The sequence below is a fragment of the Gossypium hirsutum genome, chromosome A10 (genome assembly GCF_007990345.1).
Source record: "Gossypium hirsutum isolate 1008001.06 chromosome A10, Gossypium_hirsutum_v2.1, whole genome shotgun sequence".
In the NCBI taxonomy this organism is placed as follows: domain Eukaryota; kingdom Viridiplantae; phylum Streptophyta; class Magnoliopsida; order Malvales; family Malvaceae; genus Gossypium; species Gossypium hirsutum.
Window position 1 is genome coordinate 26,781,793 of NC_053433.1, and position 17,820 is coordinate 26,799,612.

General features: G+C 31.8%; 2 protein-coding genes and 1 long non-coding RNA gene across 3 annotated transcripts; 1 reads left to right on the top strand and 2 right to left on the bottom strand.

Moving 5' to 3' along the window:
* Positions 1 to 5,173: 5,173 nt before the first annotated feature.
* LOC121208497 (uncharacterized) lies at positions 5,174 to 7,781 on the bottom strand. Its single transcript, XR_005903591.1, has 2 exons — positions 5,840 to 7,781; positions 5,174 to 5,327 (listed from the first exon to the last, which is right to left on the bottom strand). It is a non-coding gene; the product is annotated as an uncharacterized lncRNA (long non-coding RNA).
* Positions 7,782 to 8,978: 1,197 nt separating this feature from the next.
* On the top strand, positions 8,979 to 11,487 carry LOC107897739 (eukaryotic translation initiation factor). The gene is made up of 5 exons (XM_016823302.2): positions 8,979 to 9,398; positions 9,782 to 9,950; positions 10,049 to 10,174; positions 11,024 to 11,089; positions 11,167 to 11,487. The coding sequence occupies exons 1-5, from the start codon at positions 9,193 to 9,195 to the stop codon at positions 11,212 to 11,214; spliced, it is 615 nt and encodes a 204-aa protein (XP_016678791.1). The 5' UTR covers positions 8,979 to 9,192; the 3' UTR covers positions 11,215 to 11,487.
* A 1,480-nt stretch (positions 11,488 to 12,967) lies between these two features.
* On the bottom strand, positions 12,968 to 13,710 carry LOC107896168 (protein PROTON GRADIENT REGULATION 5, chloroplastic). Its single transcript, XM_016821285.2, has 2 exons — positions 13,287 to 13,710; positions 12,968 to 13,204 (listed from the first exon to the last, which is right to left on the bottom strand). The coding sequence occupies exons 1-2, from the start codon at positions 13,548 to 13,550 to the stop codon at positions 13,100 to 13,102; spliced, it is 369 nt and encodes a 122-aa protein (XP_016676774.2). The 5' UTR covers positions 13,551 to 13,710; the 3' UTR covers positions 12,968 to 13,099.
* Between the last annotated feature and the right edge of the window lie 4,110 nt (positions 13,711 to 17,820).

A 17,820-nucleotide genomic window follows, 5' to 3' on the forward strand; every position in this document is an offset into this window, starting at 1 on the left:
TAATTTTAAACTAGGATTTTAATCCAGGTAAAAAAACCAAAATTTTTAGTTTTCGGTTTTTGAAAAAATGTTTTTCAAACAAATTCCGTAACATCACGTTTCAAACCAAGCCACCAATACATCCCTTTCGGAGGTCATTGCACATCTTATTATTACTGAGATGCATGGTGTAAGGGCTACTATGTGCCTCGGTAAGAATTGTATGCCTTAAATCTCCATCATTCAACACACAAAGTCTCCCTCGGAAACTCAATATACCATTTGCATTAAGATCAAAATCTCCCCTAACACCTTGCTCTACCAGTTGAATCATCTTTACCGAACTCTCATATATTATTTGTTTCTCTTTAATTTGTTGTGACAAAGTTGGCTTCACCTGAAGCTCATCCAATAACCCACCATTACCGGTTATTCTCAAACGTGCAAACATAGCTCGCAACTCAGTCATCGACTTTCTACTCAAGGCATCTATGACTACATTCGCTTTATTGGAATGATATTTTATCACACAATCATAATCTTTTAGCAGTTCAATCCACCGCCTCTGCATTAAATTCAACTCCTTCTGAGTAAGGAGATACTTAAGGCTCTTGTGATCCATGTAGATAACACATCTCTCACCATAAAAATAATGATGCCAAATCTTAAGTGCAAATACCACAACAACTAATTCCAAGTCATGGGTCGAGTAAGTACGCTCATGTAACTTCAATTGTCTTGAGGCATATGCCACAACCTTACCCTCCTACATCAACACACAACTGAGTCCTATATACGAAGCATAACTATAAACTACAAAATCTTTCTCGGACTCCTATTGAATCAACACAGGTGCTTTGATCCAACCTGCCTTAAGCTGCTCAAAGGTTTTCTATCTTTCATTCGTCCATTCAAACACTGCATTTTTCTATAGTAGCTTTGTTAATGGTGCATGAATAATGGAAAACCCCTCAATGAATCTATGATAATAACTAGCCAAAACCAAGGAACTTTAAACCTCGGTAACACTTTTCGGTGGTTTTCATTCCAAAATTACCTCAAACTTTTCTAAATCAACACAAATTTCATTTGTCAATACAACATGGCCTAAGAATGTCACATCTCTTAGCTAGAATTCGCACTTGCTCAACTTTGCATGTAACAGCCCGTTTTTGGGTCAAATCGGAACAGTGGTTTCGGGACCACAAATTTGAAGTAGAAATATTTTTTTACTATTTATTTAATGTCTACAGCATGATAAAATAATCGTGTGAAAATTTCGTTAAGAAATTTTATCGATTGAGTACTCAATTTGACTAGAAGGACTAAATTGCAATAGGTGCAAATTTTGAGTTCTATAGGCTAAAGGTAGTAAATTGTTATGAAATTCTAAATTAGAGGTCCTTAAATGGTAATTAGACCATTATACTTCAGTATGGACAAAAATGGACATGATTAGGGAAAAATTTCAAAGTTTAAGTGAAGGGTATTTTGGTAATCTAGTAAATAAAGACAAAATTAACAAATAAAAGTGTCCATCTTCTTCAATTTAGTCCTCCATAGCCTAAATTTGCAAGAGAAGACATAGATAGGGTTTGGCCAAGCTTCCAAGTTCGATTGTAAGTCCGTCTTTGTCCTATTTTTAATGATTTTTATGTTTTTGTGAATGTTGTAACTTGATCTAGCTATTTTAAGGACTAATTTGAAAGAAAATCAAAGTATAAAATTTTATCCATGTTGAATAAGCTTGCATTTTGATATTTAATGGTAGGAAATGCATGTTTGTTGTTAGTTAAACAACATTTACAAAGTGATTTTTGATGAAAATGTAAAAAAGGGACCTATTTGTAAAAGGTTGTAAAATGTGTGGTAAAGTGTGAATAAATGGAAAATTTGGGCTTTCATGAGCATGAAAAAGGTTCAGCTAGGCTTTGGTAATGAAGAAATCGAATGAAATTAATTTTGCGAGCCTAGGGACAAAAATGTAAAATGTCAAAAGTTTAGGGGTAAAAATGTAATTTTTACCATAGTGTGTTTTTGGGTTGAATTGAATAATTTTATGATTAAATAAGTTATTAAAATATTTATTAAAAATATTTAGAAGTCTGATTTATAAAAACGAGGTCTTGATACCTCAATTTTCAAAACTACTGACTTTAGAACTGATACACTTGTACCTTGTCTGACTTTCCAAATAACCAAAATTATTAGACTAAACTTCAGTATAATACTATAATACCCTCGTAATTATTAATAAATAATATTCACTGACTCCATCATCAAAAAATAGAATTCCAAATCCATAATTTTTGGACTCCGCTAATTTTTGGGTCGATACAATTCTAAAGGATATTTTTGATTGAGTGAATATTGTTAAGAATAATATCCAAATCTGGTAGAAGGTCTGATGAGTTCAAGCATGTGTTTTATGATGCATGAGTAATGTAAGGTGAAGCATGATTGTAGCTGAATGTTCAAAATGTATGTTATGAGATGTATGTGTTATATTGGTTGCTTATTGTGGATTAAGAATATTGGGCTTAGTTTGTTTTGATGTACGAAGTGTCTGCAAGTAAATATGTTTTGAAACTGAGCTCTATTTTGCGAACTCGAAGATACATGTGACACTGATTTAGCTTGGATTGGTAATCTGTTGTTGTTTTAAAAGTTTAGCTTTGACTGGTAACCTTACATGAATATTAGGCCACGACAATGGCACATTTCGGAAGGAACCGAAGAATGGTGATTTCCCAATGAAGTTCTCCGCGTGTCCTAGGACAATGGTTGGCAAACCTAATATAACATTAGTTTAGGCAAATTTATATCGTAAGCACGTCAAGAAAAAATAACCTTAGTGGCGAATTATGAAGGGATAGCCTCTGTGGCGAATCCTGCAAGGATAGTCTTTATGGTATAATTTGAATGGAATGCCCTTGTGGTGTGTCTTAATAGGACTCTCGGTGAAAAACTTTAAAGGATATTCTTTTTGGCGTATCACGATAAGGACATCGTGGCATATTTTAATGAATTACCCTTGTGGCGAGTTCTGTATAGCTCCTAAACGTAATCAGTGAAACCAATAAGGACAAAATCTATCTACGAACTATATGGTAAAGTATTTCATAAGACTAAAACACAATTAAAAATAACAAATTGAAGGGATATAGAGAAGTAATGGGTTAGTATTGAAATTGTATACTGAATAAGGATGTGAACTTGGTATGTTCGAAGGAAATATATGTGTTACTTCTTGAATCATGATGAGGTGTTAGCTCAGAGTTTGAAGGATGTAAGTGATGTATCGAAAACATTGAATGATAAGGAAATAGTTTCAAAGTAAGGTATAATAATTGACACGTATAAAGAGATAGCACTTGAGGAAGCATTTGCCAAAGTGAAAGTTGAATGTTAAGAACGATTAAATCATTTATATAAATCAATTGCAATGTGCAAATATGACTCAGGTAAATGATGTTTTCCTCACTAAGTTCTTATGAACTTATCTGTGTATGTTATGTTACAGGTAAGTTGATGTGGGACTGCACCAGGAGGGACGATGTCAGGACTACACGAAGAAGTGGCTTATCAGGTTATTATGCATACAGAGTGAGTCTGGTAGCGAGTTCGAAGTCTGAATTGTTACATTTTTAGGCTATCTGCAATAGATTAAGATTTTAATTTAGATACCTTTGTAATTTAATTACCATACGTGGTAGTTGTATTTTCTTATTGTATATACTTATGTAATTTAGTTTGAAATCTATAACTAAGAAGGTATAATTAATTTTAACCTGTTTAAGTAGATTAAGTTTTTGTATGTATTCATTTGGTAATAACCAAGATTTGGATCCAACATAGCGGATCAGATTGAGGGTGTTACATGCTCACCCATAAACTTCCTATTATACAATTCTAGGAAATGATCCCAAGTCAAACGGTCTGTAGTTGTTCCTCTCTTCACAGTATTCCACCAATGATGGGCTTCGTAATAGAGTAGGGATACAATAAAGCCCAACTTCTCCTCATTAGTTCCTCATCAGTGCAGGGCATCTAATCGAGGGTCCTCTCAACACTTTTGAGCCAATACTTCATTATAGTTGGATCGACTCCCTTCACTCCACTAAACTCCTTACCACCTAACACTCATAGACGCTCGAGTGACAGTCCTCAACTGAAAAGAGCAGAGTTGGCACCAACAATCTGCTGAAATGCCCTAATCATGGCTTGCATCAGAGTGTCAACACCCTTATTCCATATATTTACTATCCGATGAGGCACAGGTGGTGCGGAGGATGTATCACCCTCCGGAGCATTTGCATTCACATTAACACGTCTATGAGGCATATTGTAAATACTATAAACACACAAACAAACCAAGAGTGTGAGTAGCAACGATCAAAGGCATATTACTGTAAAAACATTTCAATAAAGGCAATGCGTTCCCAATCATACCCCAAAAACAAACAATTTCACAATAATTCAATTAGAGATATTTAAGTCAAACAGTTTACATACCATGAAAACCTAGGCCTAAGGGTTATGTCACCCTAGTCTTGAATTTTTACAACTTAGGTGCGAATATTTGAAAACCTATAGCTCTAATAACACCAAATGTGGTGCCTTAAACCTGATCGGGACGATTTGACCCAAATTTGGAATGTCACATTAGTCACCGAAGTGACCCAGAACTTCGCATGACATTTTTGCATGAAATTAATTAATCATTTTCTTTTTCAATCAACAGAGGAAGTCTCATACATGAACTCAACTCATATATAGACAGAAATAAAGAATTGAAACCTAGTTGCATGCTTTTTCTATCAAAATTTATTCAAACGAGGCATAAGGGAAAAAATGTCAATTCATGTTCAATTTATGCAATACATGTGTAACATCGATTTAAAGGTACATTATAATTCTAAAATATTTTTAGGAACATTTGGTAAAGAATCAGTTTAACCCGATTAGAAATTCTTAATTAATTTTTAGAAATAAGTATCTCAAGGACTAAATCGAAGTAATAACAAAATATTAAAATTAATCAAATTATAGAATTATTAGTAGATTTACAAAATTAAACATCTAATACTTTGATATGTGAATTTTCAAAGCATTTCGTAAACGATTGAGACTCCAATTACATCACCAAAATCTAATGACTAAATTGCAAAGCTTAGAAAGCTGGCCTTTTTTGCATCACGTCGTGGTGACACGATGCTCATGTCGCAATGTGCCCTGGAGGGAGGCCTTATTCTAATGGCGCGATAAAGGTTCCCCGACGTCGAACCCACTCCTGATGACATTCAAACATCGTCTTGACATGCCCTGCAATTTTGCAGCAATCAGACCTGCAATTTGGCAAACCAAAGTTTGGACACTTCCCCACTTACCATTTCATGCATTAAAGGCCTAAACTCAATCCAACAAGTCATAATACATTCATACATGAATTAGAACATGCTCACATACACCATAACATATCGTAGCAAAATTTGACATACTATGTAACAATCATGCTAGCAACCATACCTTTACCCCAAAAGATCATTACTCAACATATCAAATCAGCATCTCAAGGTTTCCTAAGGATCCTAAATGTCCATTTTTAACCATTTGGACATTTTAAACATGCTCAAATTTCTAGAATATTGTTTTAAGCCTATTAACTGTTTTAGACCAATTTACATGCCACTTTAATACATATTCATCAAGAAACCATAGCACACATCATCAATATCATTCTCAAGCATTTAAATATCCAAAATCAAAGTCCAAAATATTATCAACAGGTCATGAGTCTAATCCCAAAATAATAACCCACATTGCCTTTATTCAAAAGTGTTCAAAACTAGAAAAATACCTATTCAAGAGTTATGCCTTGGATAGATCACTACACTTGCCTACTCCTCACTCATTGGATGCACACTAGCCTGAAAGTTTTGGGAAAAGAGTGTGAGATTTTTCAAGCTTAGTGAATGTTCAAAAGTACTACTATGCATAAACAATAGCATAAGTTAAACAAGAGCATACCAAGCACATTCGCAACCTCATTTTCATCAAGTAAAAAAAAATGTTTTCATGCTTCATTATCTCACTAGTTTGGCATATTCTTTTACAAATATTCACACACACCATAACTCATATATAATTCAAATAATGATAATTTAGCAACTTGAGATTATGAAACATATAAGTGGACTCTATCACTATACATTGGATAAACGGATATTCATCACACTAATGACTCAAAGAGTCTAACATGTCCCAAAAATGTAGCATTAAGCTAAACCCTCTCCAACACACCAACATTTCCCAATGAATGGAGCTTAACTTGACATTACCTTATCTCTCTAGCCTATCCCGAGGCCTCAATGCCCAAATCAAAAAATACAAAGGTGAGTACTTACCATTTTATGGCATGCCAACTATATCCAATGGTTTCAAGAGATCACAAGGCCAAAATATCCACAATTACACATCTTTATTTACCATTTTAATGCACATAACCTCTGTTCATATTCATCAGTTTCACATCACAACCTTATACATAATATATGCTTATCGGATACCATTTAACTGCACTACAAGGGCCACAATAGTGATAATTGAGCTATCATATATTAAACCTTATATATGTGCATTAAAATTAGTAAATCACATGTCACATTAATGTATTTTCACATATTACTTGTTGTATTAGCCGCTTATCGGATACCATTTAACTGCACTACAAGTGTCACAATAGTGATAATTGAGCTATCATATATTAAACCTTATATATGTGCGTTAAAATTAGTAAATCACATGTCACATTAATGTATTTTCACATATTACTTGTTGTATTAGCATCATATATAATTTTACAAACAAGGCAAAAGTATAGGAAATACTTACTCTCGAAACTTAAGATAGGGGTTTAGGCTAATCCTAAGCTCTCGATTAATACTATGAATCGTGCATACCAGCAGCGACTCCAGAACACTCATTAGTCTTGCTTTCGCTTGCTAGTCGAAAGCTTAAATAAGCTTCGTCTTACCTTTCGCCTTGCTCGTAGGGGGCTCCGATAGATCTGAGACTTCTCAGACATAATACACATAATATATATGGGTCATCAATAGTTGCAAACACATTAGAAATTGAACAAAAGCTTAGATTCAATTTAGCTTCTCTTAAACCAATTTATTTTACTAATTTAGCTGAAACTTAGATTTCTTGATCTGGACTTGTTTCTGTTGTTTAGAATCAATTCTAATCATCTAATTATTCACTTTAGAATAGATCTAACCTATTAAAACACCTAGAAATTTAGATTTAAAGTTTTCAAAAAATTCGACGTTCATGAACATCTTGAGTGAAAAATCATTAAATCTTTCAAATCTTTTAAAAATTTATTAAAGTAAGTTTAGAAAACTTCTAATCTCTTCAAAACAAGTTGAAAAATACTTAGAAATAGCGGTTTAGCTTGAAAACCTGAATTTTTCCATTATTGATCTCAATTTCGGCTAAAATATAGAATTCTTGTTACAACAGATCAAAACTTGATTTGTAAGGCTGAATACATCAAAATTTAATAGAGAAATAAAACTTTACCTTGATTGAGAATGAAAGCAAACAGTTGTCTGATTTTCGTGAAAATCCTCTAGAAAAAGAATGAAGAGATTGGTGATGTTCTTGATGATTTTCTTAAAAATTGAGAAAGATTTTAGTGTTTAGGTGAAGTAAAAATCAATTGAAGAATTTGCTTGAAAGAAAATTGAGAGTTTTGGTGCTTGTAAAAATTTTCAAATGTTGGGAATGGAAGAGGAAAGAGACCTGTGTGAACGGCAGGGCGCAGGGGGAAAATAGGCTTATTTAAAAACATTGGTACAATTTCATTTGGGCTACTCCCAAATTTTACCCTTTTACAAATCAGACCCTTTTTCTAATTAAAAGTTTATTTATTTTATTTTTGAAAGTCGTTTTAAGAAAAATATTTTCTGGTTACTTAATTCTATATTCCCGAACCTAATTTTGGTTCTAATTGCCAAAAACTAATCCTGGGCCAAGTCGACAAAACCTAGTTCACTAACCCAAAACTATTAAGCCGAATTTTAGGATGTGGCAAATATATGAAGAATATCGTTGCAAATTTAGAATGGTTATTTTTAATATGTATTATTAAATAAATGATATTAATTAATTAATAATTTATTATATTATTAAATATAAATAATTAAATAAGTATTAATACTATTGAAAATTATAATATATGATATTAATATTTAAATATTTTAAATATTTTAAAATTAAAAATTTATTATTAATATAATAATATTAGGATTGATTCAAATTAATTTTTATATAAAAATAAAATTCAAATAGAGTTATTTTTTGAAAAATGATTTATGTTTTTCTAAAGAGTAAGTCATTTTACAAAAAAAAATTAAACTATTTTCCATGAAACAAACATAAAAAAATGTAGAAAACATTGATCATAAGTAATTTTTCCATGAAAGAACACATCCTTAATTTAATTTTGATAAAGAAAAAAATACAAATAGCTTAGAAGTGTTTGCAAAGTTACTTAATAGAAAAAAGGTCATCATGAGTAACCCTTTGATTAAGCATCATTAGAAAACCTAATGCGGTTAGGGTTTAGGGTACTATAATAGTTAACCCAAAGTACAAATACAAATATCAAATTAGATATTTTAAAAATATAAATACTATATTAGAATAAAACCCAAAGTAGAGGGCTTTTTCATGCTATTATGCTTCTTTTTATTTATTATTATTTTTATTGAATTTATTATAAATTCTTATTATATTTTCTTTTTAACATAAAATTTAGAACTACCTATAGTCCCTTTTGACCCTTAAGTAAGAGAATAATGCGCTTAAGTGTACTTGAACTTAAATCCTCTTATATAAATAATAATATAAACACCAATCAAACTAAAACTGAATCAATTTTTTTTTTTGTTTTACTTATTTTCATGCATCATTGATGATTATAGGATTACATTTCAAAATCCATGAAGCAAATCCGAGCAGTTGCAACGGAGAGAGTGAGAATAACCCATGAAGCCTAAAGTCCATCAACAATCGAAAGCCCAAAACTACAAAAGATTATATCCTAAACTGAAACCCCTCCTCCTGTGTCTCTCTCTCTCTCCATCTCCACTTCCTCTTCAATAGGCTTTAGGAGGGGGAAAGTAGAAACAAAGAAAACGTATGGCAAGTGAGGCGGCGGAGGAAGCTAACGTCCCTGCAGCGGCTGCGGCGGAAGCACCCACAACAGGGACCGAGAAGCAACCACATAAGCTTGAAAGAAAGTGGACCTTTTGGTTTGATAGCCAATCAAAGGCTAAACAAGGCGCTGCTTGGGGTTCCTCTTTACGCAAAGTTTACACTTTTGACACTGTAGAAGAATTTTGGTGGTACTTTTAACCAAAAACCCATTTCTCTTTTTATCAATACTTTAAAGATCTGTTGATTTTTGTTTGCTACTTTTGATTGTCCCTTTGTTGATTTTGGATGGATTTTCTGTCTATTGGGAAAAAAGAGAGAGAGAGAGAGAATATTCTCAATTTGGGCTTTCATTATTGGGTTGCTCTCTGTAGATAATGATGTGCTTTTCCTGGCTTTTAATGTTCTCTGACTATTGATTTATTGGAGATTTGTTTTGTTTAATAACATAAACGGGTTCTTAAAAACGGACTTCTTTTATAAATTGTATTGAGGGAACTTGAGTTGGTTTCTGCAATTTTCCTTGTCATATGTTATCGTGTGTTTTGAAAATAAAAGCTCAAATATGTTTCAGTTTGTATGATCAAATATTCAAGCCTAGTAAGTTGCCTGGAAATGCTGATTTCCACTTGTTTAAGGCTGGAATTGAGCCCAAATGGGAAGATCCTGAGTGTGCTAATGGAGGAAAATGGTCTGTCACTAGCAACAGAAAGGCTAATCTTGAGAACATGTGGCTTGAAAGTGTAGGTGTCTTGAGCCCTTATCTGTATATATTATGTATTGTGTGCGGTATGGGTGGTTTGTTCTCCTATTTGACTGGCTGGTCGTATTTTGTGGGCAGTTGATGGCATTGATCGGGGAGCAATTTGATGAGGCAGATGAGATTTGTGGTGTAGTTGCCAGTGTTCGCCAAAGGCAGGACAAACTTGCATTGTGGACCAAGACTGCAACGAATGAGGCTGCTCAGGTCTTTATCTTAGTAACTATTGACATTTTGAATCTGAACCTATTAGTTGAATTAGGAATTCTGTTCTTTAAGAAACCTATCTTTTTATCATCTTACCATTGAATTCTTATGCTCATGAACTGTTCTAATTTCTACTTAGAACTTTCTTTAGTGATCACGCTGCGAGAAATTTGTTCTCTTTTATGTGCATGAAAATATATGCTCATACTAATTATGATGTGTTCCGATTCAAACAAGTCATTAAAATGCTTAAATCTATTTGATTGCTTCTGTATCTATGTTACTCGGGCTTTTCATTTTTCTTGGAGTACTTGTGTTCGACACATGGATACAAGGATATGACCTTCAAGGTTCCTCCAAATATTATAAAAATCTAACCACACCTGTGTTGGATACATACCCATATCCCACACTGACACCCAGAGTCGGAATAACATAGTTCTGCATTGCATTGCAGAAAATTTGTTTTCACATTTGATGGGCTAAAGCATTAGTTGCAACCATGGCTTCGTGTATTCATTTAGAATGTATGATACTTAAAGATTATTTTTCTTGATGTGACAACTAGGCGCCTCTTTTCAGTGCATGTTTTATCCATTTATTCAAAATTTCAATAGGGCCATATTTTATTTGTGATGTTTTCTCTTACATTTTTAATTCTGTTTTATCTTAACCTCGTGATTTTTGCATGTGAGCTTATAAATTATCCTCTCACATGTCCATATTGCAACAGCAAGTCGCATGGCCACTTGTCGTTTACTGCTTGCTTTTGTTGATTGATTTTTGTCCAATCGAAATTTAGTGAATGGCTTGTGTTCTGATGATGTTAATTGAAACTGTGTGATATAGATGGGTATTGGAAGGAAGTGGAAGGAGATCATTGATATCAATGATAAAATTACATATAGCTTCCATGTAAGTTTCATTTGAGCGGTACATGTGATTTTGGGTGCATATTCTCTCACCACGACTGACCGCATTGTGTGTTGCAGGATGACTTTCGAAGGGAAAGATCAGTGAAAGGTCGATACAATGTTTGAGCCATTTGCAGGTTTCTTTGTTCAGCAGTGTACTCTCTATTTGTTACCTATTTTGCATGTGAGTTAATGTTATGTGATACCACCAACAATCAAGTTCTATGTTAGAGACAGTTTTGATATTTGAACACATTGAGAATTTTACCCTATTCCTTGGATACTTAATTTGCTGAATCTCATAGCTGGGGGCCATTAGAATTATGTACTTGGCAACGTTTTTGGTGCTTAACTTGGAAGGTTGAACTAGTTTCAATTTGAGTCCACTTTGATTTTTTATTTTTGGGATTGTATTTGAAAATTAATGTGACATTCAAGTTGCTTTTTTTTAATTGTAAAAATAATTTACCTTTATGTTTGGATAAAAAATATATTGTTTAGATCAAATCAGTAGAGGAAAGGGACTGGATTTTAACGATGTATGGTCAGAGTTAAAGAATGTTTTGATTGAAATATTTTCTTTCATCTAAATTGGTTAATAAAAAGTTGGTTTTCTGTTTTTTTGTTACTTCAGTTTTCTTTCTTCTCCGTTTCCATATCTAAATAAATATAATTTTTTATTTCAAATTTCAAATTTGGTTATAATATTTAAATTTAAATAAATAATAGACAGAATGTATTTGTATATCATGAAGGTAGGGGTGATAAAGTTTGATTTGATTTGAAAAAGTTATTATTTTTTTAAAATTTTGATTTTTTTTAGTAAGTTTGATTAAGTAATCCGAATTTTGAGCTTGGGTTGAATTGAATTTTATAATTCAAATAACTTCAATAATTTGAATAATTCAATCAACAGATTGAATAAGCAAATTGATCTCTCTTTTAATAAAAATATTTAAAAAGTTTCAAAAAGATTAAAATAATTTTTAAAAATCTAAATATTTCTAAAATTTTCAAAATTTATATTTTAAAAATATTATAAAAATAAAAATTCAAAAAATTCTAAAGAATATATAGAAAAAGTTAACAAAAAATTCAAAAAGAATAATTTTAGGACTTAAATAAGTAACTTAACGATTCAAATTTATTATATTAAAGTTAATAAAAAATTCAAAAAGAATAATTTGGGACTTAAATAAGTAACTTAACTATTCAAATTTATTATACTAAAGTATTTTTTTCTCTTATTTTACTTTGAAAGAGTTTTTAAATGTATATACTCTAAAATATAATTGGTTATATGACAACAAGATGTTAATTAGACATGTTTAATTTTTTTTAATTTAACTCAAATAGTTTTACTCAATTTGAAAAAAAATTTAAGTTGAGTTAGGATGATAAAATGAGACTCGTCAATTCGAAAATTTTAAAATTTTTTTGCTAAATTTTACTCGATTCGATTGACCGCTCACCTCTACACAAAGACAAATTATCTTTTCCAAGCCAGTACCTCATTTTGTGTCCTTTGTATGAAATTACGCCACACATTTTTTTTATTCTCTTTAAATGTGTATGATTAAATCAAAATTAAAATTTTAAGTATACACTTAAATCATAATTAAAATTTGATGTGTATAATTGCACCAAATTAAAGTTTACTTTTTTAATTACATATTAAATCAAAGTTTATATATAATTTTGAGATTTATACTTAAAAACCCTAAAAAAGTATATACGATGAATTAATTCAATTTATTTAATTTCTTATTTATTATTAAATTTAATTATTCTACAATAAATATAGAATTGAAAAAAGCAATTATAAGAAGAAAGACGTGGCTAAATTTGATACGCGGGCAGGGGCTTGGGGCAGACGATATGCGTTCAAGGCATGTATTATTTCAAGTGTCTAACAATCAAATAGTAGCAGAAGTACAGTGAAGGGTTTACAGTTTACATAAAAAGAAGAAAAGAAATATTTGGAAGAAGAACACATTTGATCATCACCAATTCATGCAAGGAATCCAAGCCTTTCCCCATTCTTCTTGGCCAGTCGAATCAATCCTTGCTTCTGTTTCGTATCAGGCCCTATTGATTTGCAGAATTCATTGATTACCTGATATCGAAAGTCGAAACACAAAACATTTAACACTATCACCACCCTGCTTCCATTAATACATGTAATATAAATGATTTACCTGAGAGTGCAAAGCAATTGCTTTTCCTCTAAGCTGATTGAACCTTTTCTTCCCAACGATTTGGCGAGTCACCACCACAACTGGAGCAAACAACCCTTTCCCTTCGTTAACGTTCTTCATCATTGGCTGTGCTCTAACACCCTTTCCAGCTCCAACATGCTTCGGAACTGACTTAGCCAACATGCCATACTCTTCACCAGCTACTGAATGGAAGCAACTTCCTAAACCTCTCTTAAACCCTGTTGCCGAAATTGAAATAGCCATTAGAGATGATGGTTGTAAAGCTTGATGGGTTGTTTTTTCTTATATAAGCTTGGGTGTTAATTAGAGAGCCTTGGGGTTTTTTATGGGTGATGGGATAAGTCAAATAAAGCATTGGGAGCCGCACATGGTGGTGGGCTGGATTTTAATTTTGGAGGTACACGTATATCATTTGCATACGAATGTAAGCTTATGGTCCCAAAATTTCCAATGAAAATTTATGGCTGACCCACTAACCATTCATAATCCATTTGAGAAATGAAGCGCCAAAACCTAGTATTTTATGACTGCTATATAATTCTTTTATCTCCAGGGTCAGAATCTAGTTTGATTTCAAGTCCCTATTTCTTGTAAGCTACCATCTTTGAATGTGAACAACATGCCATTTTTTAAGGCTAACGACCGACCACAATAGTCGGCGAAAAGGAAAAATATATGGAAACTTCAAACCCTAATTTTCTTTTTCCTTAGTATTGCTTTTATGAAATACTTTTCAAAAATATTTTTGAAAAGTTTAATTTAAGATTTAAGTGTTTAGTATTGAAAAATACTTCTCAGCTTCCTCAAATTCAACTTTAACTCGATTGGACGACATTACTATATGAAAAACATGTTTAAAATAGTCAAGAGATATCACACTATTACAAATTTTATAATAGCATGTATAGCTAAACTCGTACTTGTTACGTTAGTCCGATAATCGACTAAATCGTAGATCTAATACCAATAAATGTAACACTCCTAACCCATACCTGTCGCCGGAACAGAGTTATAGACTATTACCAAAGTTTACAGAACAAATAAAATTAATTCATGTCATTTACTATTCATATCCAAAACAAATCATAATTCAATCATGTTGTCCCTTAAATGGACCATCGAGGTCTAATTTATACATTAGAAACAAATTGGGACTAAATCAAAAATTTAGAGAATTTTTTGTGAAATTTCAAAAAAATTTCCTAGATACAGGGGACACACGCCCGTGTCTTAGGCTGTGTGGGCATTCGATGTAAGGCACACGACTATGTCCCAGCCCGTATTCATACCCATGTAACTCTCTGACTTGGGTTACACGGCCAGCCACATGTCCGTGTGATAGGTCGTGTGGACAAAATAAATTTTTGTAAATAGGTGTAGGATTCACACGGCCAAGATAGACGCCCGTGTGCTAGGACGTGTGTCACACACGGTTGTGACATATGCCCGTTTGTCTATCCGTATGGACAAAATAAGGCTATTTCCAATCCTTATTCCTCACCCAAATTTGCCTTGTACCCATAATTCACATTTTAACACATTCCCAAGCCAATTCAAAACATTTAAATCAAGCCAAAATCAATTTCTTATGCATGATATATCATGACATTGATTCAAATATTCAACTTACTCAATTGAACATATTCTTACTTAAACATGTTTAAATCTATAATACCAATCATGCACACTTACATATCAAACATAATATAATCTCATACACATACATTAACTATAATATCAGTAGCCATTCCAATGGTTAGTTACAACCCAAACATTTCATCATTTGATCTATTTTAGCCTATACATGCAATTATACCAAAAGTAGCTTTGTTATTTATACCAAAGTGAGCTGTAGGATAGTGTAATCTTGCTCCGACCCGCTCTAACCTTTACGAGCTTTCGAGTACTATAAAACAAAGAAAATGAACAGAGTAAGCATTTAATGCTTAATAAGTTTGCATAATAAGAATTTAACTTACCAATCATGGTCATTTTAGTAAGCATACAAATATGCATCCAAAACATTTTGGCCAATTGCCTAAACACATGCTTTCATCAAACAAGTTAGTCATGAAATTTACATGAATATCAAGAAAACATATATGAGCTCATCATGCAACCATTTCCAAGTATTTCATGGATATTTAATATATAATTCATTTAATCCTCATATTTTCCCATATTAGGAATTTTGTCCGTTAAATCATTGAAATATCAATAGATACTCACACAAGGTGTACTTATCAATGATCCGTCAATTTATATATGGGGGTGCTCATTAAAGCACATAACTGGGAAGCTCATAAAGAGCAGCTTATCCGGGTTATATAACGGGAAGCTCATAAGAGCCATAATCGAGAATTTCATAAAGAATCATATCGGGAAGCTCATGAAGAGCCTATCAAGAAGCTCACAAAGAGCCATGTAACAAGAAGCTCAGGATAACCATATATCGGGAAGTTCAAGCGAGTACTATTGGGAAGCTCACAAAGAGCCCTATAACGGGATGCTCATAAGAGCTAGGCATGTCCACAACACATACAGGATCACAACCAATCGGGATGCTCCGAAGAGTTATTAACGGGAAGCTCGTAAGAACTGTATAATGGGAAGCTAGAGAGGGCTAATAACAGAATGCTCTTTCGAGCTGTGGTGTGTCTGCAACATATGCAAGACCACAACTAATTCAGGAAAACTTGTATCCATCAAATTTCATCTATTCAAACGGAACTTAAAAATTCTCGAGCATATCAGATATATAATCATTATCACATACATAACAAATTCATAATTCACATATAAAACATTTAATTTAAACATATAAATGTACATAATTTAGTTACACGAACTTACCTCAATACTTGTTCGTTTCGAGGATCTACTAATTTGACACTTTTTGTTTTCCTCAATCCAACTCGGTATTAGGTTTTTTCGGATCTATATAAATGAATTTAATAATAAATTTAATTCATTTCATGCTCAATTCAATTCACATTCTATGCAAAATTACCATTTTGCCCCTGTATTTTCCATAAATGATGATTTTGTCCCTAGGCTCAGAAAATGAAATTCAAGCAATTCAATTCTTATTCCAAGGCTAACCGATTTTTATATATAACATTTACAGCCCATGAAATTCATAAAATTCATAAATTTTTCCATGAATTTTACATATTTATAATTTAGTCTATAAATCACAATTTCATCAAAATTCCCTTTACAAAAGTTGTTTATCTATCAACAATTTTTCATATTGTACCATAAATTTCAAAATTTCAGCATATTCATCCATGGAAAAATTTTAATACTTTGATAACTTTACAAATTGATCCCAAAAATAGCTAGATTAGGTTATTCCGATCTCGAAAATATAAAAATTACTAAAAACGGGACAAGATTACTTACCCAATTAGGCTTGCTTGATTTTCTTTCTCTTTCCTAGGGTTTCCATAGAACTTGGGGAAGAAGATGATAATAATAATATGATATTAAGTTATTATCATCTTTATTTATTTTTATTTCCAATTTAGTCCTTTTCTTTTTCTAAATTTCCATGGATGAGTCATCAAAAATATCTACTAACTTTTCTTAATGGTCTAATTACCATATAAGGACCTCAAGTTTTGAATTCCATAGCTAATTGATCCTTCTAGCTATTAGAATTCAACTTTAACATTTTATGCAATTTAGTCCTTTCTATAATTAAACATGTAATCAGTAAAATTTTCTTATCAAATTTTCATACATCTTTCTTAGCATAATGAAGATTATGCAATATTATTAAAATAAATTTTCTTTCTGACTCGAATTTGTGGTCCCAAAACCACTGTTCTGGTTTCACTGAAAATGGGTTGTTACAGTAAGTCATTAAAGCAAAAGTCTAACCCCCTTTTCTCTACAAAGAATGTGTATGTTTATATGTATTTATATTGATTATCTTTTTCATCCAAAAGAATATTAGAAGTAAAATCAATTTAATTGTAGTTGTACATCATATTTATTGCGATAGTGGACATAACAGTTGTTTTTGCTATCATCGTGGGTATCACGATCGTAAGTTTTATATTTTAAATTCGCACATTCAAGCGGGTCTGAATGGGATATTTTTTTATTTCAAGCTCGAATCTAGTCATGCGGGTTCTGGTGGATTAAAATAATTGTGAATTTCTAAATTTTAAATATTTTAATTCCAAAGACAATAATTTTTTTTTACTTTTATATAACAACACAGTTCAAGTTTATCTTATAAAAAAAATAAATCATATATATTTAATAGAGTTCTTTTATATAAAATAATTAAAGTGTTTATTGTATGTAAAATTTATTATTATACCATATGTATATGAATTGATGAAAATATATTTTATTGTTTATTATTATATTATATCGATAATTACATAACTTTTTTTAATTAAATTTATAAAATAATACTCGCATTCTAAAATATTTATTCCAAAACTCAAATATATTATACTAAGTCTAAACCCAAATAATATACTCTTTATTTTCTTAA

Bases quoted from the DNA above. Each gene is read 5' to 3' on its own strand.
- LOC107897739 (XM_016823302.2), top strand. From the start codon at position 9,193: ATGGCAAGTGAGGCGGCGGAGGAAGCTAACGTCCCTGCAGCGGCTGCG. The intron at 10,175-11,023 runs GTCTTTATCTTA...TGTGTGATATAG, and splicing joins CAACGAATGAGGCTGCTCAG to ATGGGTATTGGAAGGAAGTG. The intron at 11,090-11,166 runs GTAAGTTTCATT...TGTGTGTTGCAG, and splicing joins AAATTACATATAGCTTCCAT to GATGACTTTCGAAGGGAAAG.
- LOC107896168 (XM_016821285.2), bottom strand. From the start codon at position 13,550: ATGGCTATTTCAATTTCGGCAACAGGGTTTAAGAGAGGTTTAGGAAGT. The intron at 13,205-13,286 runs GTAAATCATTTA...TTTCGATATCAG, and splicing joins CAATTGCTTTGCACTCTCAG to GTAATCAATGAATTCTGCAA.